Source organism: Cydia amplana, chromosome 4 (genome assembly GCF_948474715.1).
Source record: "Cydia amplana chromosome 4, ilCydAmpl1.1, whole genome shotgun sequence".
Lineage (NCBI taxonomy): Eukaryota > Metazoa > Arthropoda > Insecta > Lepidoptera > Tortricidae > Cydia > Cydia amplana.
Window position 1 is genome coordinate 319,075 of NC_086072.1, and position 23,651 is coordinate 342,725.

The 23,651-nt window shown below is 37.6% G+C and overlaps 1 protein-coding gene across 6 annotated transcripts in view; it reads right to left on the reverse strand.

The window, feature by feature from the left end:
- LOC134663056 (solute carrier family 12 member 6) overlaps nt 1-23,651 on the reverse strand; it is a 443,704-nt gene that overhangs the window by 68,498 nt on the left and 351,555 nt on the right. Inside the window, exons 1-2 of one of the 6 annotated variants that reach the window (XM_063519353.1) lie at nt 17,289-17,483; nt 12,098-12,282 (exon numbers count right to left, since the gene is read on the reverse strand). The exons of the other annotated variants lie outside the window; for them this stretch is intronic. Coding sequence (XP_063375423.1) covers nt 12,098-12,179 — 82 coding nt within the window. The 5' untranslated portion in view covers nt 12,180-12,282; nt 17,289-17,483. Of the gene's footprint in view, nt 1-12,097; nt 12,283-17,288; nt 17,484-23,651 lie in introns of those variants that run through there. 6 annotated transcript variants of the gene reach the window in all.

The window sequence follows — 23,651 nt, forward strand, 5'->3', positions numbered from 1 at the left end:
GTCGGCATTACTGGAATGCGCGACCGTTGCACTGTAGAAAAACGGCGTGGCGCCGGCGCTTAGTGGAAGGGCCGGCGGGATCTGCTACCTGCGTTACGCGTCGAGGTCATTTTGGGTCGAAGTTGAGTTTGTTGGTGCTACAATACTCAAAAATACAGAGACAAAACAGAGTAAATAGAAAGAAGGTATTAACGAAGGTACCTAAAAATTATATTTAGTTAATAGCAGCGTAGGTACAGTTAGTATTTTTCTATCGCTTCCCGAGCTGACCTCGTCAACTAACTAGCTCTAAAAAAAAGTTTAATTCCACAAGATTCGCTTGCGATGCTAATTCCAAAGATAAATTAATGGAACGAACCGCACATTACGAAAACGAATACGTTTTATCCCGATTCCAAGTTTATGCAAAATGGCGGCCGTTTCCTTGGCCCGGGTTTTATATTTTTAATTAAGGTGCGACGCGGACGTTCGTTAGCCGCGTCCGTTGCGATTGTTAACTTTATTCTAGGTTTTATCTGCGAAATAGATTATTTATAGTCTGCAAAAACCGAGCCGGTAGGCGAGAGCCGATTTAATTTGAGAATATAACAGATCTTTTTACTTACTGCCCAAAATATGATGTTCTCGTGGTTCATGTTTGTATGTATTTAAGCATAGTCTGCTTTTCACCAAAAAGCCCTATCGGTTTATTTATCATAATCATAATCATAATCATAATAATTTATTGATAATATAAAATTACATGTCAAATAAATACATAGGTTACAGTGTGTAACTACAGTATTATGTTTAAGTACCTTAAATAATTAATTAATTAAATAGCTCCTTGTGGTCGTAGAACGTCTGCTCGAGAAGCCATTTTTTAAGTTTTGATTTAAAAAGTGACGCACTTTGTGCTGTTATAATTTCCCGCGGTAGATGATTGTACACCTTACGGCCCATGACGTGGGTGAGTTTTTTGGACTTGGCTAGTCTATGCGGCTCGATTCGCAGGAGTCCCGCGCGTGCATTACGAGTCTCGTATCTTCGCGGGGGTTCGATGATGGGGTTCGTGTCCACTTCATCACGCACGCTAGTTGCCATTTGCAGTATTAAGAGTGAGGGCAGCGTTAATATGCCTAGCGACTTGAAGAGTGGTTTCGCAGAGCTGGTTTGCGGAACGCGCGCTATCGCACGCACAGCTCGTTTCTGGAGGCGGAAAACCCTCTCCCAGTCGGCGGCCGCTGCCCACAGCTCGATCCCATATTGTAAGCGTGAGTGCACTGAAGCGAAGTAACAGGCCCGGACCATCTCACTTGGGAGTATTCGTGCCAGTCTTTTTAAGGCAAAACATGCAGTTGCCAGTTTTTCACACATTTTATCTATATGACCTCCCCAGGTTAGGCCGCTATCGGTTCTACTATGTAGTGTACAACATTAAACAAAATAGTAATGGAACGAGTACGAGTATAACGTAGCGTAATCCCACTATTCCAACAACTCTGTGGTCTTTTTTATAGAAAATCGAACCCTCCTATTGTATTTCACAGTTAAAATTTAAAGAGCTATTTCATCTCCTCTTTATACATTACCAACTTCCATGTTAACTATCCTCCACTCATACAGTTATACTACTATAACAGTTGTTTAATTACTTAAAACATAAGATAGAACTCTAAAGTAGATGGACCAGCAACTTTACCACTAGTGACTGTAGGTAATCGAATCCACGCCAGATAAATTGGCCAAAAAAGAAAGGTGTTCCGTGAAAGGACCATTGGCTTTCGATCAGGTTAGATAATAAATTGGAGGGGTATTCAAACTTTTCAAATCTTCTCTTGGTTTGAGATTGTCTTGGTTGGGTGTTTTTGAACCTTTAGCCATATTTTGCTAGATGAATACCTTACCTACCTATATAGGTCATACTGAGCAACTGTTACTATAGGAACAACCCCGAAATCGCGAAAAAAGGTGTCTATTTTATGGGTAAAATTTGACTGATCAGATGTCGATGTTTTTTTAGGGGATAGCAAAAAATAATATCGCGCTTTCTAGATTGGTCTCAAAAGTTGCTCAATAGTAGGTGCCTATATATTTGCCTGGCTAAAGGTTAGAAAAGATCTCGTAGGTATATCAAGTCTTGCTCTTGTAGTTTGTACGTGGTTCCAGGTTAGCATATAAAGTGTATCTATGATATGGATCCGAGTTCGGAGCGAGCGTGTATCGGACGGCGAGCTCGTTTATGTTATGACTGACGTTCGATTACCGATGTGACAATATCTGTGGAAGGTTGGGAACCCGATTCAGATTAAACAATTTGATACGATTTGTACTTATTTGATACGACCTAGAAGATCGCTCACGCTAATTGGTGCATGTGAAATGAAGTGAAAGTTGTGCGCGAGATGCGCGTTAATCACCAGGACGATCGTCAAGATCGTGTCAAACCCAGTTCAAACCGTAACAAGTCGTTAAATTTGAATCGTGCCCCAGGTCAATTAGTGAAGTTCAATCACACATGACACACACATGACCTCACACAGCTAATATGAGTGTATCACAATATTTGGATGCAAGAACATAGGTTGTGATCGAGCAGATAGACGTGTGTTATGTCGGTCGGACAATAACACTCCGAAAACATCTGTCACGAAGGAGGAGCGCGATTTCATTAACACAATAACATGAAACATAAGTCAACAAAAGGACGAATGTAGCACGTCGTCGTACCATCACGCTCCGTGATTGTTACGCCTTTTAGGGTCCTAACTAAATTGGTTGTTCCATACTTACGCTATGGAATGTCCAATTTAGCTGTACATCATAATTACGTTTATGTATTTTGAGAATTGGAGCTTACATTAATGACACATAGACAACTGAAAATAAATGAAAATTAGACAGGTTTTCATGATTATTTTCTGCCACGCCTAAACTAAATTTTTAGGGTTTTGGTTCTTGTCTGCCCTTGAAAATATAGTTAGGTAAGTATCCGTGCGATATTTTATCATGGCATATGCCTTTGATTATAAGGTGCAAAAATTCAAAACCTATATAAAGTACAATTTTGCGTTTGCCCCCTCTTAACAGTATGGACGATAGCAAATGCATGCTGTATAGTAAACAAGGTTCATAACTTTATTAAGTGAACAAAACAGAATTATTTACAAATAAACATCAAACCTCGGCCTTCTTTCACCACCAATCATTGAATCCTCAGACATTTCCAATAACACGCCGGACAATACCGCTCCAGCAGCTGCTACACTCAAAAGATTCCATTATTTTCGAACTCTTCGTGAATTATGTCACAAGGACTGAATGGGAATGTAATTTGTGCATTCAAAGCTTGCTTCAAAGGTAAAGGCGACGAGCAAGATTAAATGTACGAGGTTGCAAAGTATTCTACTGCGACATGAATTAATCGTACTAATGTAGGTACATAATAAATTTATTAAAGACTGTATTTTTTCTCGAATGTCAACGTAGTTAAGTAAATGTGCAAGTAATTAACCGCCTTTAAAAGGAAAAAGGCTCTTGATACGAGGGGCTCTTTTAGTAGGTGGTATCCTTAAATACCTACACATGCATGAGAGGCAACAGCGAGATACAAATGGTTCAAAATTGTTCAACGTGCTACTCATTAAGAGTACTCGTACCTAACCAACTAAAAAAATCAGTACAAACTTGTTACGTAAAATACTTTTAGCAAAGTTGAAACACATCCTGCTCTAATACTTTTTAGAGCAACATTTCTTGTTACTTAAATTTAAGTGCTACGGATAGCTGGTTCAACATAATTTATTTTAGCTCACAAACATGAATGCCTCTCTCCGAATACGAAGGGCCAGCAAACTCGTAAACCACGACCGTATCTTTATGTTACAGAAAATGTATTCGTATTGCGAATTTATCAAAGTGGCCTCTTATAAATGCTGAACAACACATACTTCGATTCAACCGGAAAGGTTGCCGTCAAATCAAGGAAGATAAAGTAGAAGCAAAGGCAAATTGTGTTAGAAAAGATTTTTTTTCTTGAGCATTTTCTCTTTGTGTTTAACCGGTTCATTGTTGGAGCTTTTATTCCGCACACGTGACAGTTTCTCATGAGATTAGAAAATAAGGGAAATGTGTGAACAACCGTAGGGTTAGCAGCCTGTGATACTTCGAAAGAAGGTAAGTAATTACTTTATTTTATTTATTTTGGTACGAGTACTTGTTTTCCCCATATCTCTATAGGTAGGTCTCAGAATTGTGGACACTATGAAAAGTTGAATATCATAGATGCTCCGTAGATGTAGTGCTGGAAAGGAACGCGTCTCTAAGCATGATAGTTACTCTTATCATAGACATAATTCCGAACTAAAAAGTCTATACTCCAGGAGCTTTGCATCGAGCAGCGTCTGTCATAACTTATGCACGTTGACAATTTTAACAAAGCTCTGCGTTTGTGTATCGAGGGCAGAGGAGAATATTTTGAAGATAATATGTTTTGTTTCAGTTATAGAGTTTTAATTTTCAATTACATTTTGAAAAATAAAATATTTTTTTCGCAAAAAAAATTTTCGGGCAACCTGTAAAAAATTATCACAACAAAAGTGACATCTGCATCAAATTTGATATTGCAATTCAATTGAGTAAAATGGGTACCCCGTTTAAAATTAAATATACGTATACTAAAGTGCTAACTAACTTTGCTCGCAACAAGCACTGACGAGAGTTCTATAAACAGCGGGGAACAGCCGGGAGCTGATTTGTGGGTAAGTTAATTATGATCGTTAATTACGCTAGAATGAAGCAGGTTGATTTTAAATCAGTTTTAGTAGGTAATCTATCTGTGTAGTTAAACTATGTACTTAGATAGATACTCTTTGGCACACCTCAGTACAAAGATAGGTAAGGCCCATGTGGCTAATTCCGTCATAGGGGCTATTCCGTCCTCGAGCGTATATTTCTTTGATTTTTAATCGTAGGAAAAAAAATCATCTGCTTTTGATTGCTGAAACTAAAAGCAATCGCTGCTTTGTCGATGAAATTATCAATTTTATTAGTTCTTCGAGAAAAACGCTAGTAGACGGAATAGGCCCTATGACGGAATTAGCCCCATTGACCTTACAAAAGAAAAGAAATATTGATTAAATGTAGAGCAGACAACATGAACATTGTACAAATATATTTTACGGTTTGAGACCACAGAGCTAATATTACTTTGTGGCCACTGTGAAAAAGAAATACGTTACCTGGGCTAAAGTCATCCTGTAAATGTATAACTTTCAAGCGACCAACTCCCAGCAGTGGCTCGTAATTAAATAGTAAAGTCCGTCAAGCTACATTACTTAGTCAAAGACCCGCCTTATTTAATATGGAGGAGTAACTAAAGGACCAACTTCCGGGGCATTCGGTTTCAATTTAAAAAGTTTAGTCCGAGCCAACTCGTACTTAACTACCCCTGATGGATGTTACAGGAACAATTGAAGGGATGTTTACAAAAACAACATAACTGGCTACACTGGTTGACACCTGAAGCGATTAACAATGTTCTTAAAAAAGTGTCAACCGCTCTAAGCAGTTATGTTGTTTTTGTAAACATCCCTTCAATTCAAGTATAATAATATAATTATATACAGTCTGTAATCTAAAGTATTAACAAAAGTAGGTATACTTAGGAGCAATGGATTTGCGAAAATGTTTTTCTATACATAGTCAACATTTTCGATCTTAGTTCGCAATTTTTTTATTCAATAACCGCAACAAGAAATAATTAAAGTGTCCTTAAATTTGACAGCTGAAATACGGGAACTTCATGCGGTGCAGCGCCATCTACTGTTTGTTTGTTGCTACAACTTTTGGCCTTTCTTTATGCTTATTAATGTTTTATTAACTACAATGTTTCTGGGTTTAAAGATCTTAATTTCGGAAAATTATTTCATAGTTTACTTAGGTACTTATTGTGTTTTATGTTATAAATAAGTTAAAACAGAATATTTAGAGAGTGAGCGTATTTCAACGCAGTAACGACCTCTAGATATCTAAATAGGCACTTTAAGACCCCATTGTACACTCGAGTCATGTAAATGAAGCGGCAGTAAGTGAAAAGGCTAAGCTCTGAAAGGCTCTATTCATCGTTATTCTATGAAAGAAATATTAATGGTCGCAGGTTGAGATAACCTCTTTCCGATGTCGCTATTTACGGGCACATTTATGGGGATCCAATATTCGTTCGTTGGGACTGGAAATGAGGAAATAACAATACGCGATCCTATATTTATTTTTATGAAATTAGCTTTTATATTCTCGTATTAGCTGTTTATAGTGCATTAGGTAACTTATAAAGAGGGATATTTTTTCCAAACGCTAATATCTACTAAACCGAATGTATTTATGAAGCGCCAAAAGTATGTACCATGGGACTCAGGGTATATTTTCGTCCCTTTTGCGGTGGAAACGGCGGGCTGCTGGGGTGCTGACGCGAAACAATTTGTGCGTGACATAGGCCGTCGACTTAGGCAAAAGGAAGAGGATCCCCGCTCCGAATCGTTTCTGGTGCAGAGGCTGTCCATAGCCATCCAGCGGGGTAATGCCGTGAGCATTATGGGCGCTTTTGCACCGGAAGCAATAAGGAACGGGTTTGACTAATAGTTACGTCATGTAATTAAGTATGTAAATTTTTGTAAGCTTTTTTATTATATTATTAATAAATTACGAAATATTTATGTAAATAACTTGTTATATGTTCACCCAAAATGCCATCATATACACTATATCAATAAAACGATAGGACTTAAGCCTTAGAAGGGCAATGTTGGTCGGTAATATCAGGATTTTATTACAATATTATGCGTACGACGCATGGGTAAAAATTACCATCAAGCTTGAATCTCATGGTCATAACGCGTATGTATTACGTTCACTGATTTCCATGTGGACGGGTATTAAAGGATACAACTTCAGCGATGTATAAAATTGATCATAAATTATAGCAGCCGGAAGGAGTCCATTGCAGGACAAAGGCCTACTCATTGGATCTCAACAACGATTTTGCGTCGCCTCTTTCTAAACACCCTTGCAATGTGATATAAATAAATATGTATAAATAAATAAACATGAATATTATAGGACATTGTACACAGATTGATTTAGTCCTACAGCTCAAGAGGCTAGTAGGCCGTTAAACGGTGATTTGACCAAATTTAAAACTGATTTGACCAAACAAGAATGCAGGAAATGAAATATAACTTGTTGAAGGCAGTGCATAATCGGCCATCCATTGAAGGAATCCTTGAAGTAGAGTATATTTTACCTATTTGTTATAGTTTTGATATTGTACGACCGCATGATACGATTTTTATAAGGCTAGTAGTATAACTCACGCGTACCTATATGCGCGAGCAAAATGCTGAAGTTAGTATTAAAACAACGTAAAAAATGTTAAGTCAGAACCGGCCTCCTTACAGGACATCTATTTTATCCAGCACTTGACGTTTTTCGGTTATAAATACCTACCGAGAAAGTTTGAATCGTCGGAATATGATGAAAAAACCTTACCAACAAGTGACAAAATTATGTACACATACTCGTATTTATAAATAGGTACTGGTGTGTAAAACCACTCACAAATTTGTGTCCCTTTGGTCATAAAGTTATGACCTTGACTGTACTAAAACTTATCAATTATTTACCGCTGACTGTACAAAGGATTTCCCATGTGGCTTCCTCAAAGGCGGACTATTTATAATTCTTACCTAGCGACTGTTTTCAACTAACCAGTATAGTTGAAACTCTGCTTACTTGTAAGTTGTCTAGGACCTTGAAGTAATGTTATATTGGGTATGAGGTTGTATATATATGCTCGAACTTTTATCGCACCTATGGAAGATAAGAATTACTGTAGGTAAGTACAATTTTGTAGAATGTGTGTATTTTACCGTTAAACAAACGATGAAGTATTTGTATAGAGATAAATATGTTCATAAATCATAGATTTTCGACTTTAAAATACCTCCATATTTGGATTTATTTAGAACCATACTATTATCCATGCATTCATTATTATGTGCCATGCACTAATCGCGGTAGGACAATAACAATATAAACGACAATACAAACAAAAGATGCTTATAGAGTCAGACCAAAGCTAGCTCTGCAGAGCATTTCCAAGGAAGTGTGGAAATGTCATCATTAATGTTAAATTTCTATGAAAATATGACATCTACAATGAGACTCCTTATTACTTTGTTCTTTTTAAGTCGGCTCAAAATTAGCTTAGACGAACTCTAGGTACAATATAATCCTTAAAGAATAGCAGATGAACAAACTGATAAAATATAAAACTTTAGTAATATCCGCCGAGCTCGTGCCCCAACTGTACAAAAGAAGATTTCGGAGAACTGCATAAGGCGAGATGAAGCCCGTCTTGTAGAAGTTCAGTTCCGCTGTTACTACTGGCTAACTCAATTCATATTTCGAACAGTTAACACTTTTGTGGATTGTTTTACAGACTTCCAGTCACACCGTCAGCTGCAAGGAGGCTAAACCAACTCCATCATGTTTGGTCAAAATTCTTTTTGTTGTCTTCGTTCTGAACACGAGTCTGAAAAAGTCGATTGCTTGCGAGTCTTTCTAGCTGTATCTAAATTTAATTAATTTCATCTAATACAAAAAGCCCCGCTTACTCTAAAATTTTTGGTGACAAAAACAAGACAACGACGATAATTTTGACCCGGTTTTCTGTGTCTGCCGATGCCGCTTGCACTTGCGATAGTAAATATTGTCAGCTTTTCGTTATTCATTTTGATTTACTGCACCTGTCACCGATTCACTGCACTTGAAAGCGGCACAATTTATCAAGCGGTTTATTTGTTGCTTCTAGTTTGGAATGCGAGAATTTTCAATGTATACCTACAATAAAATAGTTTCATTTATTTATCCTCATGTATCGTGAGTTTCAGAAAATAAATGTAAGTGCACGCGCAGTAAAGAATTACTGAGCACAATTATTTAGGAAAATTTGGGTCCTATTTTAACTCGTCTGTTCTTTGGCGGATAGTATTTTGAAATATTTATAAAATTAAGTCGCCACGAGCAATATAATCGAAGAAAGATCTATACTCGGCAGATTGTCATAACGCGTCTGTAATAAGCGTCGTTTATGTTTAAGTCGTTAAAGAACACAAACAATCATTCACAACAATCACACAGCAAAAACATTTCCTTACCTTCCTCATCAAGCAAAAACAACATTCACCGAAAAGATTACCAGTAAACATATTCCGAGCCTTGTAGACTGTGACCACAGACTACGTGGCAAGACGACGTAAAAAGCCGAAACTCCGTCCCCACAAAGACCTTTGAGACACAAAGGATATTAGTTTAATCTCGGCGCCCATCTCTACGGCAAAACAGTTTTGTCCGAATATTGTTATTGTTATACGAGGCGGTATGATCCGAGGAGTATTTACGAGGGATCACGTATCTATACTCTACAGTCATGTCGATTCAAATTTATTAGTAAATATCTGGGAAACCGAGCTTTGCTCGGAAAACATATAAAAACTCAAAATGCGCGTTTTCTCAGAGATAAAACCTAGCTAGATCGATTTTTCGCCCCCGAAAACCCCCATATAGCAAATTTCATCGAAATCGTTAGAGCCGTTTCCGAGATCCCCGAAATATATATACATAAATATATATATAAATAAACATATAAATAAATAAGCAAGAATTGCTCGTTTAAAGGTATTAAATAGATAAGGTGAGGGATTGATTAAGACGCGTTCAAGTTTAAATCGGTGACTCGAATGTATTCCCTGAATTGATGGTTATTTGTTACTTATTTACTTGCTGAATATTATTTACTTTGAAATAGTGGGAAACTTTTGGGTGGAGGGAAATATAGGATTGATTTCGGCTTCGGTTGATTTCGGACTGTTTACCTTACGTATCAAATCAATGAGCAATGCATGATAGATCATCTATATTCAAAAGAATCATCGTTACAAAATTCAAAGAGCTGTACGTATGTCAAGCAACAATGCTCAAACTAAAATGGTACCAAATTAATCTGTTGAAATGTTCGATTTTAGGAATGGTTCTGCTATCACAAACATTTTCCAAATAATAATCTGAATCCACGTCAAAGAGGTATTTACTACTAACTGGCTGTACACCATTGCATGATTCGGTCGCCTTGCCCTTTCATATTTAGGCCGATACAATGGCCTTGAACGTCCTTCACCAGTTTCATTCTATCGTCTAAACAGCATACTTGTGTGCCCACTAATACACCTTATCCCCTTACAACAAGGGTGTAGAAAGATCATTTATCATATGTAGTGCCATCACGTTGCGGGTAAGCCGATCGCCGGCTTCCTTCGCGGGAAGCCGCACAAATGACAAGTTGCTCGGTTTATTTCCGTGTTTCCTTCGAAGTTTCATTGACAGGCTAAGGTCGTTTTCGGGCTGTTACATGTTATTGGGAAACAGCGACGAAAGGGTCGATGTAGGTCAAAAGCTTGTATGCCCTGTTACGACTAGGAGGTCAATTCAAATTAGACAATTTGTTAATGTTTTGAACTGGTTTTGATAGATTAGGATAGGTATCAGTCCACCCAACGACATCAGCCTGTCAGTTAAAACAAAAAGTTGACAGTTCCGAATAACTGACAGGCTGATATCGTCCGGCGGACTGGTAATCAGTGGGCCCCTTTAGCGATTAGCGCGCATCCCAAGCACGACTTTCACTGCATTTCGCATAATTAGCTTGAGCCATCTTCAAGGTCGTAACATAAAATATTAAAACCAAAACAAATTGTTAAACCTGAATCAGTATACATATAAGTAATAATTAAGTTCCCTTGCTTGAGGCACATTAATTAGGTAGGTACTGGGAAAATGGTAAGGTAAATTTACTTATTTATATAGGAAATATTTTCGGAAAGTGTAAATCTATGGAAAAAGATATGTAGATTCAGACCAAGCTAACTTTGCACAAACTTGGCAGTAAGAATGCTTATAAATCCCTATACGCTCCATACTTGACGTACTTGACTCTTGACAGCTCTTGGCATGAAATCATAGCGTGGTCCGATCTTCTGTGTTAAGTACATTTTTATTTCTAGATACGATTAACATATTTACATAAGTAGGTATGTATACTTATGAGTCATGAAAGTGAAAATCTCGATATTATTATTTTGTACGCGGGTTTAAAAGAAATAATATAACCTTATTATTTGAAGTACCTACTTACCTTAATACAAGTTTAATTAAAACCAAGAACCGACATCTTCAAGTAAACGGCTGGTCGATGTCCTGAATAAATAATTAATTACTTTAATGCCTTCAGTAATTATCTCTCCTTTCAATTTCAAGATGGTGTCCAATAAAAAGAGATTAACTTTGTTAACGACACCTACAATTATTAACTTCAGTAAGTTTAAACCTTTCCGAGACTATTAAGAAAAGTTCCGATATCCCAAAAGGCCAATTAGGGAGTTTTAAATGAATGAAAAGATAAACGAAAATGTTCAAGCATTGGTATACCCGTGTTAACCTCGATGTCCGGAACCTGACATATTGAGACAGGCTAAGGAGAAAGGGTCCGATTCGAACAGTTCTTTGTTGTGGGTGAAACAAATTGGGAATATTTAAAAGCAGAAATATGCAACAAGGGTAACTGCGAAAAGTATTAAAATCACAGTCCCGTCAAAAATGCAGGCCTGTCCAAGCGCGTAGCCAGCCAGTGAACTAGGGGGTGGCGAGTTGATAGGCCTGGGGGGGAATTTGAGCTCCAGGGGAGGGCAGCTGCCCCCCCTACCTGTACCTGCCTACGCCCATGGGCCTGTCTGGCCAAAGGCTCGTTGTTGCCTTTTGTTCTATTGTTTTGTTTTGTCTTGTGCGGTGACTTGGGAATTCCACGAAGAAAAGTATGCGATAAATGGTAGCAGGTACTTGAAGAAATCTACATTATACTTTATTCGTCAACTGATTACGAGCTTATTTTCATTGGGACGGCTTGTTTACAGTGCATTTCTTGGGCAAACATAAACACACATACATCAAGTTAAGCCAGCTTTGCTGAAAACAGCTCATAAAACAGAATGTATACTGATTATTTTACCTTTCTTTCCCGGCGAACAGTTGCTCCTATTGGACGGCGACTTGGTCTCCGCGGCCGCCATCTTCTCCTTCTCCGACGCCATGTTGCGGCACGAACCGAACTCGCCCGAAGCTGCCCGAAGCCTCCCGAACTACGCGCGCTCGGCCATCACGGCCCGACACGACCGAACCGAGGGCCCGCGAAAACTGAATCGATAATGAACGATGAGTGACTGACTAATTATTATATTGGCAAATAGCCAATGTGTGCTAAAAGTCACCTAAATACACGCGGATATGTTATCGTGAGGCCAATTCTGATCTAATTTTTTTTTATTTCGTCAGATGACAACCAAAACTCATTGTCAGTAATTACTATCATAATTTAGAGCCATAGTTAACCGTACTAGTAACAAAACAAAGTTGATTTTTGTTTAATTATTTTTATGCAATTAGTATTTGTTCTTGTGTATGTGTGTGTTATTGGGTGTATAGTATAATGACACGACTTCGTGAAGGTCGTAACGAAAGAAGATCAAAACCGTAAAATAAAGTTAAATGAGAATCAGCTTCCGTGTCTTGTTTTTATTGTCACAAGGTGTCTTTGTGATAGTGATTATGATTCCGACATAAGTTCTGAGAATGTTTGAGGTTTTAAGTGTTTGTGGAGCGTGGAATATTAATTAAACGTATTGCTTATCAAACAGTAAAATAAACGGCCAAGGTTTCGATATTTGAGCGGTTATTATATTATAGCCTTATGTCCGTACTTCCCGTGTTCAGTTAAAATTATTGTGTTTGAAATTTCTATTGCTTTTATGATGATGATGGTGATGAAAAAACATCGCTTATCTTAAGTTTTCTTTCTTAATTTATACGTATGAAATTTATTTTAAAATATTAAGTATATAACGTATAAAATTACTAGTTAGCTTAATTATCAATCTCGCACATACAAGCTGAAGGTAATTAAGTAATAAAACCATCTTGGCTTGTTTTCTACCAGGCTACTAATAATTTTGCAACGTGACTTGAACTCCTAACTATGAACAAATAAATACGTCGTCTAACAGGCCACAACTAATTAGTGTTAAATGTTAAGTTAACAGTTATGAGCCTACAAATAACCAGGCTTCAGAGGTATTAGAAAAATAGCGTGAAACTCTTTTATAAGAAAAAGCTAGTTAGACTACCTTCCGTGTCCAATTGAGAGAAATTTTCAAGACTGCACTATGTAAATTTTGATTCTGAGTTCAGGCACTGTTTAATATTAACAGTCGGCAGGTATTGGAGCTTTTAAAATTCTAGCAAGAAAATAATAACAGAACAATGCTATCCGTTAAAATTGTAGCAACAATAGCATCAACGACATTAAAATACGGATTCATTCTCATCGACACAATAGTTCACAGCACCAACAAAATGATAATACTATATATTACTTATTCTGCTTTTGGCGCCGCCGACTGAACAGAAACAGCTTTGGACAAAGTAGCATGGCGGTCTTTGGTGTCGGAGGCCAAGATGCACTTCGTGTCGTTGCGCCACAGCAGTAAGTAAGTAAGCATTACTTATTCTGTGACCAAAATGTATCGAGGGATGTATTTTCTCCTAAACCCCTAGTATACATTTCATTCGATAGCGGGAAGAGCGTTCGCGTTTGCGTTATGTCTATTTACTCTATTTTTGTATGGGATATTGAACAGAGCGCCAAACGGGACGTTTTGAAAACTCAAAATCTTTTATTTTCATTTTGTCATAGTTCCATGGTGGCCCAGCGTTCTATTATGCCGACGGTACCTATATCAGATCGTTGCCAGAACGTGAATTGAAAAAGTTTCCACTTTATTGCAATGCTCGTTATACCATTTATCCTCCGTGACCCTATTCGAGTGTTATTCATCTCGTGCCAAGATGCCGGGCCTGTGGGAATTCTTGGTCGAATGCGACCAATATCTCTGATAAATGTTGTTGACAAAACTAGATCCAATCGTGGACTTTATGTTATGGAGGGCTATCAAAATTCTCTTATCCACTCAGTTGCTTCTGGTAACTAGAGCTACCAACTTTGAACACCTAGAAATTGCTTCTGGTAGCCAGAGCTACCAGACGACCATTGTACGATTTTTGATTTTTTATCTGTAACTGGCGGCTTGGAAGCGGTTTAAACTATGTTCCGAGCATAGACAAATAACATGGCAATACAGAAAAAAAAAAATTGCCAACTTATAAATATGTATTGTTAATACTCGTATTGTAAATGTGAAAGTAACTTTGTCTGTTATACCGCTTCACGCTTAATACGTATTATTTCAAAGACCCTCCAAAAAACCAAGTACATGGAATTCTTGAATACTCAAGTCTTAACTCCAAAAAGTTCAGTACAAGTCACGCTAAGTTTCCATTGTCACGACCCGGTCGCGACGACGCCGTGACACATGTCACAACTTCCCTCGGTTACCGAAAGCACAACTTTCTCTATCGCGTTACCGGCTTATCAATCACAACTTTAATTTGATCATGACTTGGCATTTGGCAACATTCTGAATACTTGGGCCGCGAGCAAAATGAATTAAGGCGGGTGTTGTCTAGAATAGTATCTCGCAACGAGATAGACTACACGTCCCTCTTTGATTAACGTAGTTAGAAAAAGACGGGAAGTCTAACTTGCCGCGAGATACTGTGGCGCCAGTCATGTGCCAGGCCTACAGGAGCGCCGTGCTTGACGCAGAACTTGAGGCCCGATTCGGATTTTGTAATAGACATCTATTAGATATCTTTTAGACATCGCCAAGATACGATAACGATGTGTTTAAGATCTAACCTGTTAAATTTGACATAACCGCGATTCTGGAGATACTCTTGAATGATTTCCAATATTACTTAGAGATCTAATTCACATCTAATATATATCTAACACGATCTATCGTAAAAGTGACATTGGTTGCCCGAATTGGGCTGCAAAAGAGAACTAGTTGAAATCTAAACTATAACGTATCTAGAATGGATCTAGTACGTGTCGTCTCTTATGAATATCTTGAAGTTCGAATACGGCAGTTGGTATGTAGTATTTAATGTATTTATTTATCCGTCACTTAGTGTATGACAAATATGTCAGTTTGTAACAATTTATGCACAAAAGATAACAATATGAAAACTGCTTAAAAAAACGCGCAATTTTATTTTGAGGGAACTCATCAGTAACTTTTTTTTTGTAAAACTTATTACATCAAATTAATATCTTTAATATATGTATAATCTATATCAGCGGTCACGAGCACGCACGCACATCCTTTTCGCTCACGCTTACGCTCAGTCAGAGTGAGATAAGATTAGGAACCTACGGTACCTTAAAGTAAGACCTGTATTTTTTACTCAAAATCAACTCAGTTTTACTTCGGCTTCGATTTCGCCGCGTCGCTCTGGAGGATATACAATATATGTAAAAGACACCCGCCTTAAGCAAGTTATACCTATACCATATTCTTTCGTGTCTTGTTATCTCTCCTTTATCAGTCCTTACTCGAGTATTCCTGAAGAGTCATGGCATATCAAGGTTACGCTTGAATGTATGAAGATTGTATGTAATGTGTGTGATTGTATGTAATGTGTGTGATTTGATTACGGGCGGTTTGGCTTGCGTTTCGTCTGTGTCCGAGATGAAATGACAAATATGCTGATGGATACTAAAAGTCACAGTTACATGCCGTATATTATATTGGTAATAAAGCATCAGTATAAGTTTTGTAGGTTAGGGAGAAGCGGTTAGTACAAAAAATTAATTAATCGTGCAGGTAAAATTATGCCTTCAAAAAACAGTAGGTACCTCTAGTGTAAATTTCATTCGATAGCGTGATGTGACGTACGCGTTTAGGTTATGTAATCATTTGACTCATTTTGTATGGGATTTTGAGTAAATAACTTTGATATTTGTAGTACAGGCTCTCAAATACAATGATCTACAAACTGAATGAACGCTCGAGCGTGGCGTGCAGCGGGGCGTCTATATGTTAATCAAATGCAAATGGCCTCAGAGCACGCTATACAAGACACAGCTTGACAAGCTGCACGCCCAGCCGAACGCTCCGCTCGACGCTCGCCACTGATACCATACCCTAACGGCCCGGTTGGCGAGCAAGCGACGGCGGGTGAATACGCCCGGTGTCGCGCCGGCACGGCAGGCTTTTGTCTCTGCCACTTGGACCGAACCGGGGCGCATATCTATTGAAATGGTAACTGACAGGCTTACGTCGATTATGTCGTGTCCGGATAAAACAAGCTTACACTGACAGCTTGACATAAAATAATGGATATCCCACAATACTAACCCATATATGAAAATTTTCCCCCGGTTTTGGGGGTAATCTGAGAGTTTACTTTTTAGTGGCAATAGAACCTAACTACATATTAACCTTTGCAAGGTTTTTGATTTAAAGTATATAAATGTGATTGTACCTACATACTGTGACCGCTCTAGCTATAAGTAGATGTTATTGTTGTGAGATTTTATTGAATGTGTGGAATATGTTAGTGAAAAACTCGTGGTACTGACATATTCCACATCTTATAATCTTATACGTACTAATTTACGTTACGTACGTACGTACGTACGTTATTTAGACGTACACGTCTGTATTGTATGTGTATACAATTATAAGTATCATATCATATATCACTCTGTATTATATTTCTTATATCTTTTCTCTAAGCACTACTGAAGTCCTGTGGTGTGCCGTAGGTTTGAGTTTAACAGTTTATAAACGCTAATTTAGTCAAAACATGTATCTCAATGTCATGTATTGTTTTGATAGGTTTTTTACTCAGTATCTTCAAATGTTCGCGCCAAAAGCACGCTATATATTGAATAAATAACTTTCATATTTGTAGTACAACTATTATTCTACGAATTAAGGCTTTTATCATAGTAATAAGGGTTTCAAATACAACGATTTGGTTCAAAACATTGGCTCATTCAGAATTACTGTCAATTAACCAGTATTACTGGCGCTACACTTGTTTATATCTGAATGAAAGAGACGTACTAAACTTAACTACAGGTATATGTAACGTGTAAAGTGTCTTCTGTCATATGGAACTACTATAAGATGAAGCTACAAGGTTGACTACAATGAATGTGAATGGCTGATGAGCACGGTCTCACGTGATCCGTCAACTGCGGAGATCATACCGGCACAGTTGTACACAACACTGACCAGTAACACACGTTATGTAAGCACGAGGCTGCCGGGCTGCGAGGGCGGCGCGAGTTCGCCAGGGCGCGCTGCCCGGGATCGATTCGGGCGGCTCGCGGCACGGGAGTGCAGCTCCGAGCCCGGAGGCTGCGCCCCGCACAGCCTCCCCGGCCCCCGCACGCCACGCATGCGCCAACTCAAACCTCCCGACCACCAGTCTAACCATAACTGAGCTACTCACAATTGTAACCAGCTTCAAGACCAAGATACACCAGTTGTACAGTAGCAAATGTTTGGTGAATGTGTCGCCGCGCCGCCGCGCGCGAGACATTTCAATCCCGCACATCACTATCTCAATTTCGTTTTCTCGGAGCCTGGAATGGCATACGCGCTAATTTTAACTTATAAATATAGGTTTCCGTTACGGGAACGGATACTCAAAGGGTAACTTAATGGTCTTGAAAATATATTTACTATGGGGCTATTACTTATATATGAAATTGGCGATATAAGTAATCAGCTGTTCCATACTATATTTATTCGGTTAGCTATGCAAATTTAATCCTCAATATTTCTTTTATTCGACACAAATTTTGCTATAACTTACGATAAGTGATTTTACAACTGAAAATGTTGGCAATTTATTGCTTTAAATATCACTGTTTGTGTAAAGTCGAGTTAGATTGGACCTAAAGGGTAACTATGGTATTTGGGAATATATCGGTCCAGGTTTAGTTACTGCATTGAAATTATGGCGTCGTCATGAGCTTGGTTTTAGCTGGCCATTCACGTTTTTATAAGTACTTAATTATAGACTCTTGAAAGCTAAATTTAACCCACTTCCCGATTTCCGAATGAGCAGAAATTTTGCATATATATGGTAATCGAATGACAATGCAATATTATAATGACGTATAGCTGATCAGATGATGGAGACAGTAGGTGGCCATGGGAAGGCTGTGATAAAACAACGCAAACTAATTGTGTTTGGGGTAGTTAAAATTGTCTCTATGAAACGATACCTATACCTATAGTTGCCTATGGTAAGAAAAGTAGTCAGCGATTAAAGCATGTACCAAAAATGTTTTTTTTTTTTGCAAAAAACTTATTTATGATATAGGAGGCAAACGGGCAGACGATTCGCCTAATGGTAAACAATAGTCGCTCAGCAGTGGCAGCATGGTTGCATTTTTATCGCTTGTCATGTTCGCACTTACATATTTCTTAGAACGTGACAGGCATGACGACAGGCGATAAAAATGAGACCGTGCTACCGCCGCTGGTGTCCATCCTGCAACACAAGAGGGGTTAAAAGTGCGTTGCCGGCCTTAAGCTGGGAGTACGCTGTTTTCTTGAAGGTTTAGATTTGTTGTATAATGTTTGTTAGCATTTGACAAGCGATGGTAACTTGGCTGGCCCTTGTCAACTCGAATCAAGGGCGACGGTGTATTTTGATATAAAGCAGCGACCTAAGCAGAAAACGGAATACTAGAAACAGGGTTAAATTTATGAGGCAGGAGGAGAGACCGGACTTTAATAAATATACATTATATTACGTACGTTACGTAGAAAAAGAGAAAAGCTGCTATAAATTCATTTCATTTCATTTCATAATTGATAGCGAGAACTTTAAGTAATGAGTATCTATTATCTATTCTACCCAGTTGGCTCGCTGCGGTCGCTGCAGAGGGGCGCGGGGTGAGGCATCGGTGAATATCAGCAGGGATTTATTGAGATGTGTCAAGTCTAACAGGCAATTCGAATGTACACTGACATCAGTATGATATCTGAATGATGTTTAGCTATCGTGCGTCTCATCCGCAGCAATACATGTACGGACAAGTACGAGCCAAATGCACGATCACTAAATGACAAGTGTACTACGTTCGAATTGGCCTGTAAGAACTGATCTCGCCTCCGAGTTTGTACCTAATATTTGTAGAGATTGCATGGAAATTTATTTAAAATAAAAAGGATTTTTATAATGTATCAAATCCTATGGTCCTTGTTCTATTCATAGTACCTAATGGCTTAATTCTATTGAATCCTACCCGAAATAGGTTATATAGTGCGTATGTAAAAGAAAGTGGTTCTTCTTATATGGTCGTAGAATAATTGGCATTTCTATAATTTAAATCTTGTTATTGTAGAATTATACTGTAAACTTGCAATATTATAATGTGTAATTGTAAAGTATAGTACCTAATGCATGAAATGAAATATTAATTTAATTAAGAAATGATATGTTTGTTTATTAAGGAATAAAGAGGCTATATTATTATTATATTATTATTATTATTGTAGAATATTTTGGTGCAACATGATACTATTTTAGTACTACTACTATGTTAATAAAAATGATGGAATAATTTTCCAAAATAAATTGACTAGCCAAAAACTTTTGCATATGGGCTTGTAAAATAGGTACAATAGAACAAACAAATAATTCCAGTAGGTATGATTTTAAACTTTAATAAATGTCATATACGATAAGAAAAAGCACTCGAGGCCTTGGTGACTTCTTCTTATTAACTCACATTTATAGACGGGTCTAACGCGAAATTGAATAAATTTCGCGTTAGACCCGTCTATAAATGTGAGTTAATATGTGTTCAAAACGCGAAGGTTTTAAATATTACACTTCTTCTTAGTATATGACATTTATTTAAGGCGAGGTATGCCCGGGGAAAATTTTCAGATTCTGTCAAATTACCCCATTTCACACACAAGCACACTTCACGCACACTACCTCACTTTACTGGGACAGGTCAGTGACCCAAGCTGTTTTTTTTTTAAGATGCAGATGAGAGCATTTTGACTTTAGTTTGGCCTTTTTAGAGGAACATGAACTGTAAAAGCGTTCCATTGAAAGAAGAAAGAGAAACAATACATTTTATCTTGCTTTCCTTGTCTGTTAATGTCAAACGTGACGTACTTAAATGTAAATAATCTAATTCATTTGATTGTTGTTGAGATGCGCATTGCGCATACTAAATAAACCGAATAAATACGGAAGTCTTCAGATGTAGTGTAGGTAATACGTTATTTAGGTACCAACTGTATTCTGTCCGGCTTTCGATAAGGCGCAAAATCAATTCAATGACAATTTCAATGAACTCATAATTATGTGTATTCCGATGATGTTATTAGTATATAACTTACCTTAGCTTCAAATTGTATACACTATTATTTAGTTATTAATACAGTCACCTGCAATAATATGTTACACAACGAAAGACCTCAATAATATCTGACACGACCTTATTTGTAGAGCCATAAGAGCGTGTCACATATTCTTGCGGCCTTCAAAGAGATAGATATCTACACCTTTGGGTTCAATTGGCGTAAAGGACAGTTTGACGAAAATGAGTTATACAGTTTTTTTTTCAGAATTCTAAGCGTTCTGCATAGTTAAAATTTCGATACCTCGAGAAAAGTTGCTTTTACGACCCAATTTTTACACTATGAGCTTGCAAAAACAGCTTAGCTCAAGGGGCGTAAATGACCAGTTAGTTATAAATTATAAGTTCAAAGATAGTATCGTAAAGGTTATTAATTACACAATAATCAAATTAATTAACAAAATTATAATAAAAACAATATAAGTACGTATATTAAAATTAAAATCAATAACAATAAGTAAAAAATATAATATTAAAAATTAAAACTAATAATACATAAAAACAGTCAGTTAGACACCCTGTGCAGCTCATGCCAGTGTAGCTGGAAAGGGCCGTCTAGGCGCTCTGCCACCGTCTGAAGGAGGCTATTCGGGCTGCCGCGCAGGCGCCTCACCAAGGACGCAACGCGCTTGCGCATTATGGCATGGAAGCCATCCGTACGTCTCTCGCAAAACATCCCCGATGCACTGCAATGGCGCGGCAGCCCCAACAGCATCCTAAAGCTATTAATATATTGGATGCGTAGGGCGCTGAGAGCCCGTTTAGTGTAGTTGATCCATAGGCTGCAGTTAATTTGTGGCTTAGTAGTTTTTAGTACATTACCGTAACTTGACCCCCTAGGAAACTATTGATACTGGATAGGAATGGAATCGATTGGCATCCAAAAATAGCACGTGAAAAATAAAAGTTTTCATTGTCATACAAATTGTCTGGGAAAAGTTTTCCTCGCTTTTTGGAATTTTTCTAGCCGGATTTTTTCTCTGATTGCATACAAGCTTTTGATTCTCAATAGGAATGGGATCGATTGTCATCAAAAAAAGGTTTGACAGAAATTTCCTTTTTCTCGCACCCTGTATGTTTTTTCCAAAATCTGTAAAAGCCAATCTTCATTAATTTGAAATCGAAGAAAGGTCTTCTAAGACCGTTTCCTCGTAGCAGCACGGGATCTGGTAGCTGCCCTCACTGACCTAAAAAGAAAATCCAGCCTGTATAAGGCGGCTAGCATTAAGCACTGGGATATTTAGTTTACCGTCTTCATTAACATGACTACCGTGACTAGTAACTAATACACCCCGAATTTGGAATAAAATAGTCTGAGAATGTCACTTACGACCCCCTACTAAACAAGATACACTAAATTACCAAAAAATTTATGGGTGTAAAAGACATTCATAGTGTTTTTGACCAATTGTAAAGGACATTGAGTAACTTCTTTCGTATTTAATTCATACAATGACCGCTAATTCAGGGTAAAGTTACTAAAATTTTGAGTACTTTTCTAATACACATCAAAAATGTAGCTTCATAAACAACAAAAATATTATATAAATATAAACATTTAAAAAAAAATCGCTGTTTTTCGCGTCTTATGAAAACTAAAATTTTGTCCTTTACGCCAACTGAACCCAAAGGTATCGATACTATTCCAGGTGACTGTACCTAGCTAATAAGAAAAAATTGCATGCTTCTACAAGTGAACTGTACGCATCCAGAATTACTGTCCACCTATCCATCACTACATTTTTGCAAATAAACATTTCTTTATCTTTATTAATAAATAAAGTCCTGGCAGGGTGGAAATTGGTGGGTGGAAAATAGGTACTATTATCAAAATTTTAATGTAGGTAAATTGTATTTTATACATGTAGAAATGTAACCTACCTACTTACTTACTGTAAATATTAGGATTGCACATAAATTTGATATACATAGAATGTTGCACTATGCGGGGACTGATTTAGCTACGGTGTAAGCAGTACGGTACCGCTTTTTACACGACTGCCCAAACAAAAAGAGTGTATTGTTTTCAGCGTTCATGTTTGTATGTATTTATTACTAAAGTAAAAAGTAAACTAATCTGAAAAAAAATCATAAAATTACGCAAACATTGTATATGCATTTATTTGGTACCTAGTAAATTTGTATAATACTGTTTATATGTATCCAAACAACCACAAACACAAACCACTGCGGTCTGGTTTGGCTTGTAAGCCTCGTAGGTAAGTATATCTCGGTCTCAAAAGCCGCAAAAACTCGCTAGGACTGAGGCTAAACCATAGCCGCTTATTTTTTCTTGATTTCATGAAGGTTTGCAGAACAGCATGTAACCGCAACAAAATAGGCCGTAAAAATGTCGTCATATAAAGCTGTAGTACCACGTTCCCGACTATCGGGTCGTCCGGCCTGGGAACGAAATCATAAAATACCCGATAGTCGGGTTATCGGCACTGAATGTTAATAGGTAATATTTGAAGAACAAAAGTTCTCTAACATAAATACAAAATCACAAAATTGTCATCTGTCATCACAGTTCATTGACGTACAGAAGTCACGTAGGAACGTTTTTAAAATGACGCTATATTAATACCAGCATAATGAAAATTAATTCCAATCAGTAAAAATGTGTCTTCAAACTTTTTTCATTTTAAGCGGGATTTCAAGGAGCAAATTACTTAAATGACATTGTAATCGTATTGTTTTAAGATAGTTTACTGCGTTTTTCAACCATTATGCCCCGTAAATAACAGCAAATCAAATTTAAAATGAGACTCGAGCTCCACCCTATTTCTAGCTATTTACCCTATTTCTTTTAATACAAACTGTCTACTGGTATACTTTTTCGTATACGTACATGATTTATTTGTCAAGAGTAAGCTGTCATGGAGCTCCAAAGCGCGATGCGTCCGCCTTCGTCCGAGGCCAGCGGCCATCTGAATCAAAGAAGTTGCGTGCACGGGACCGCTGATATCATGTCTTTGAATATATTTATTTAATGTTCATTTAAAAAAAAAAGGAATCACTGAGTTCCATCAAGAATAAGATTGCGCGTTATTAGAAGCAAATTTCATATCTTTATCTTTTGTGCCAAAATTGTTACGAATATTTCAAGTCCGTTTTAGACCTATGTTCGTGATTGTTTTCTATCGAGCGAATGTCAAAAACTTAGGGTTCGAATCGTTGAGTTCCCTAGAAAAAGGCCTCA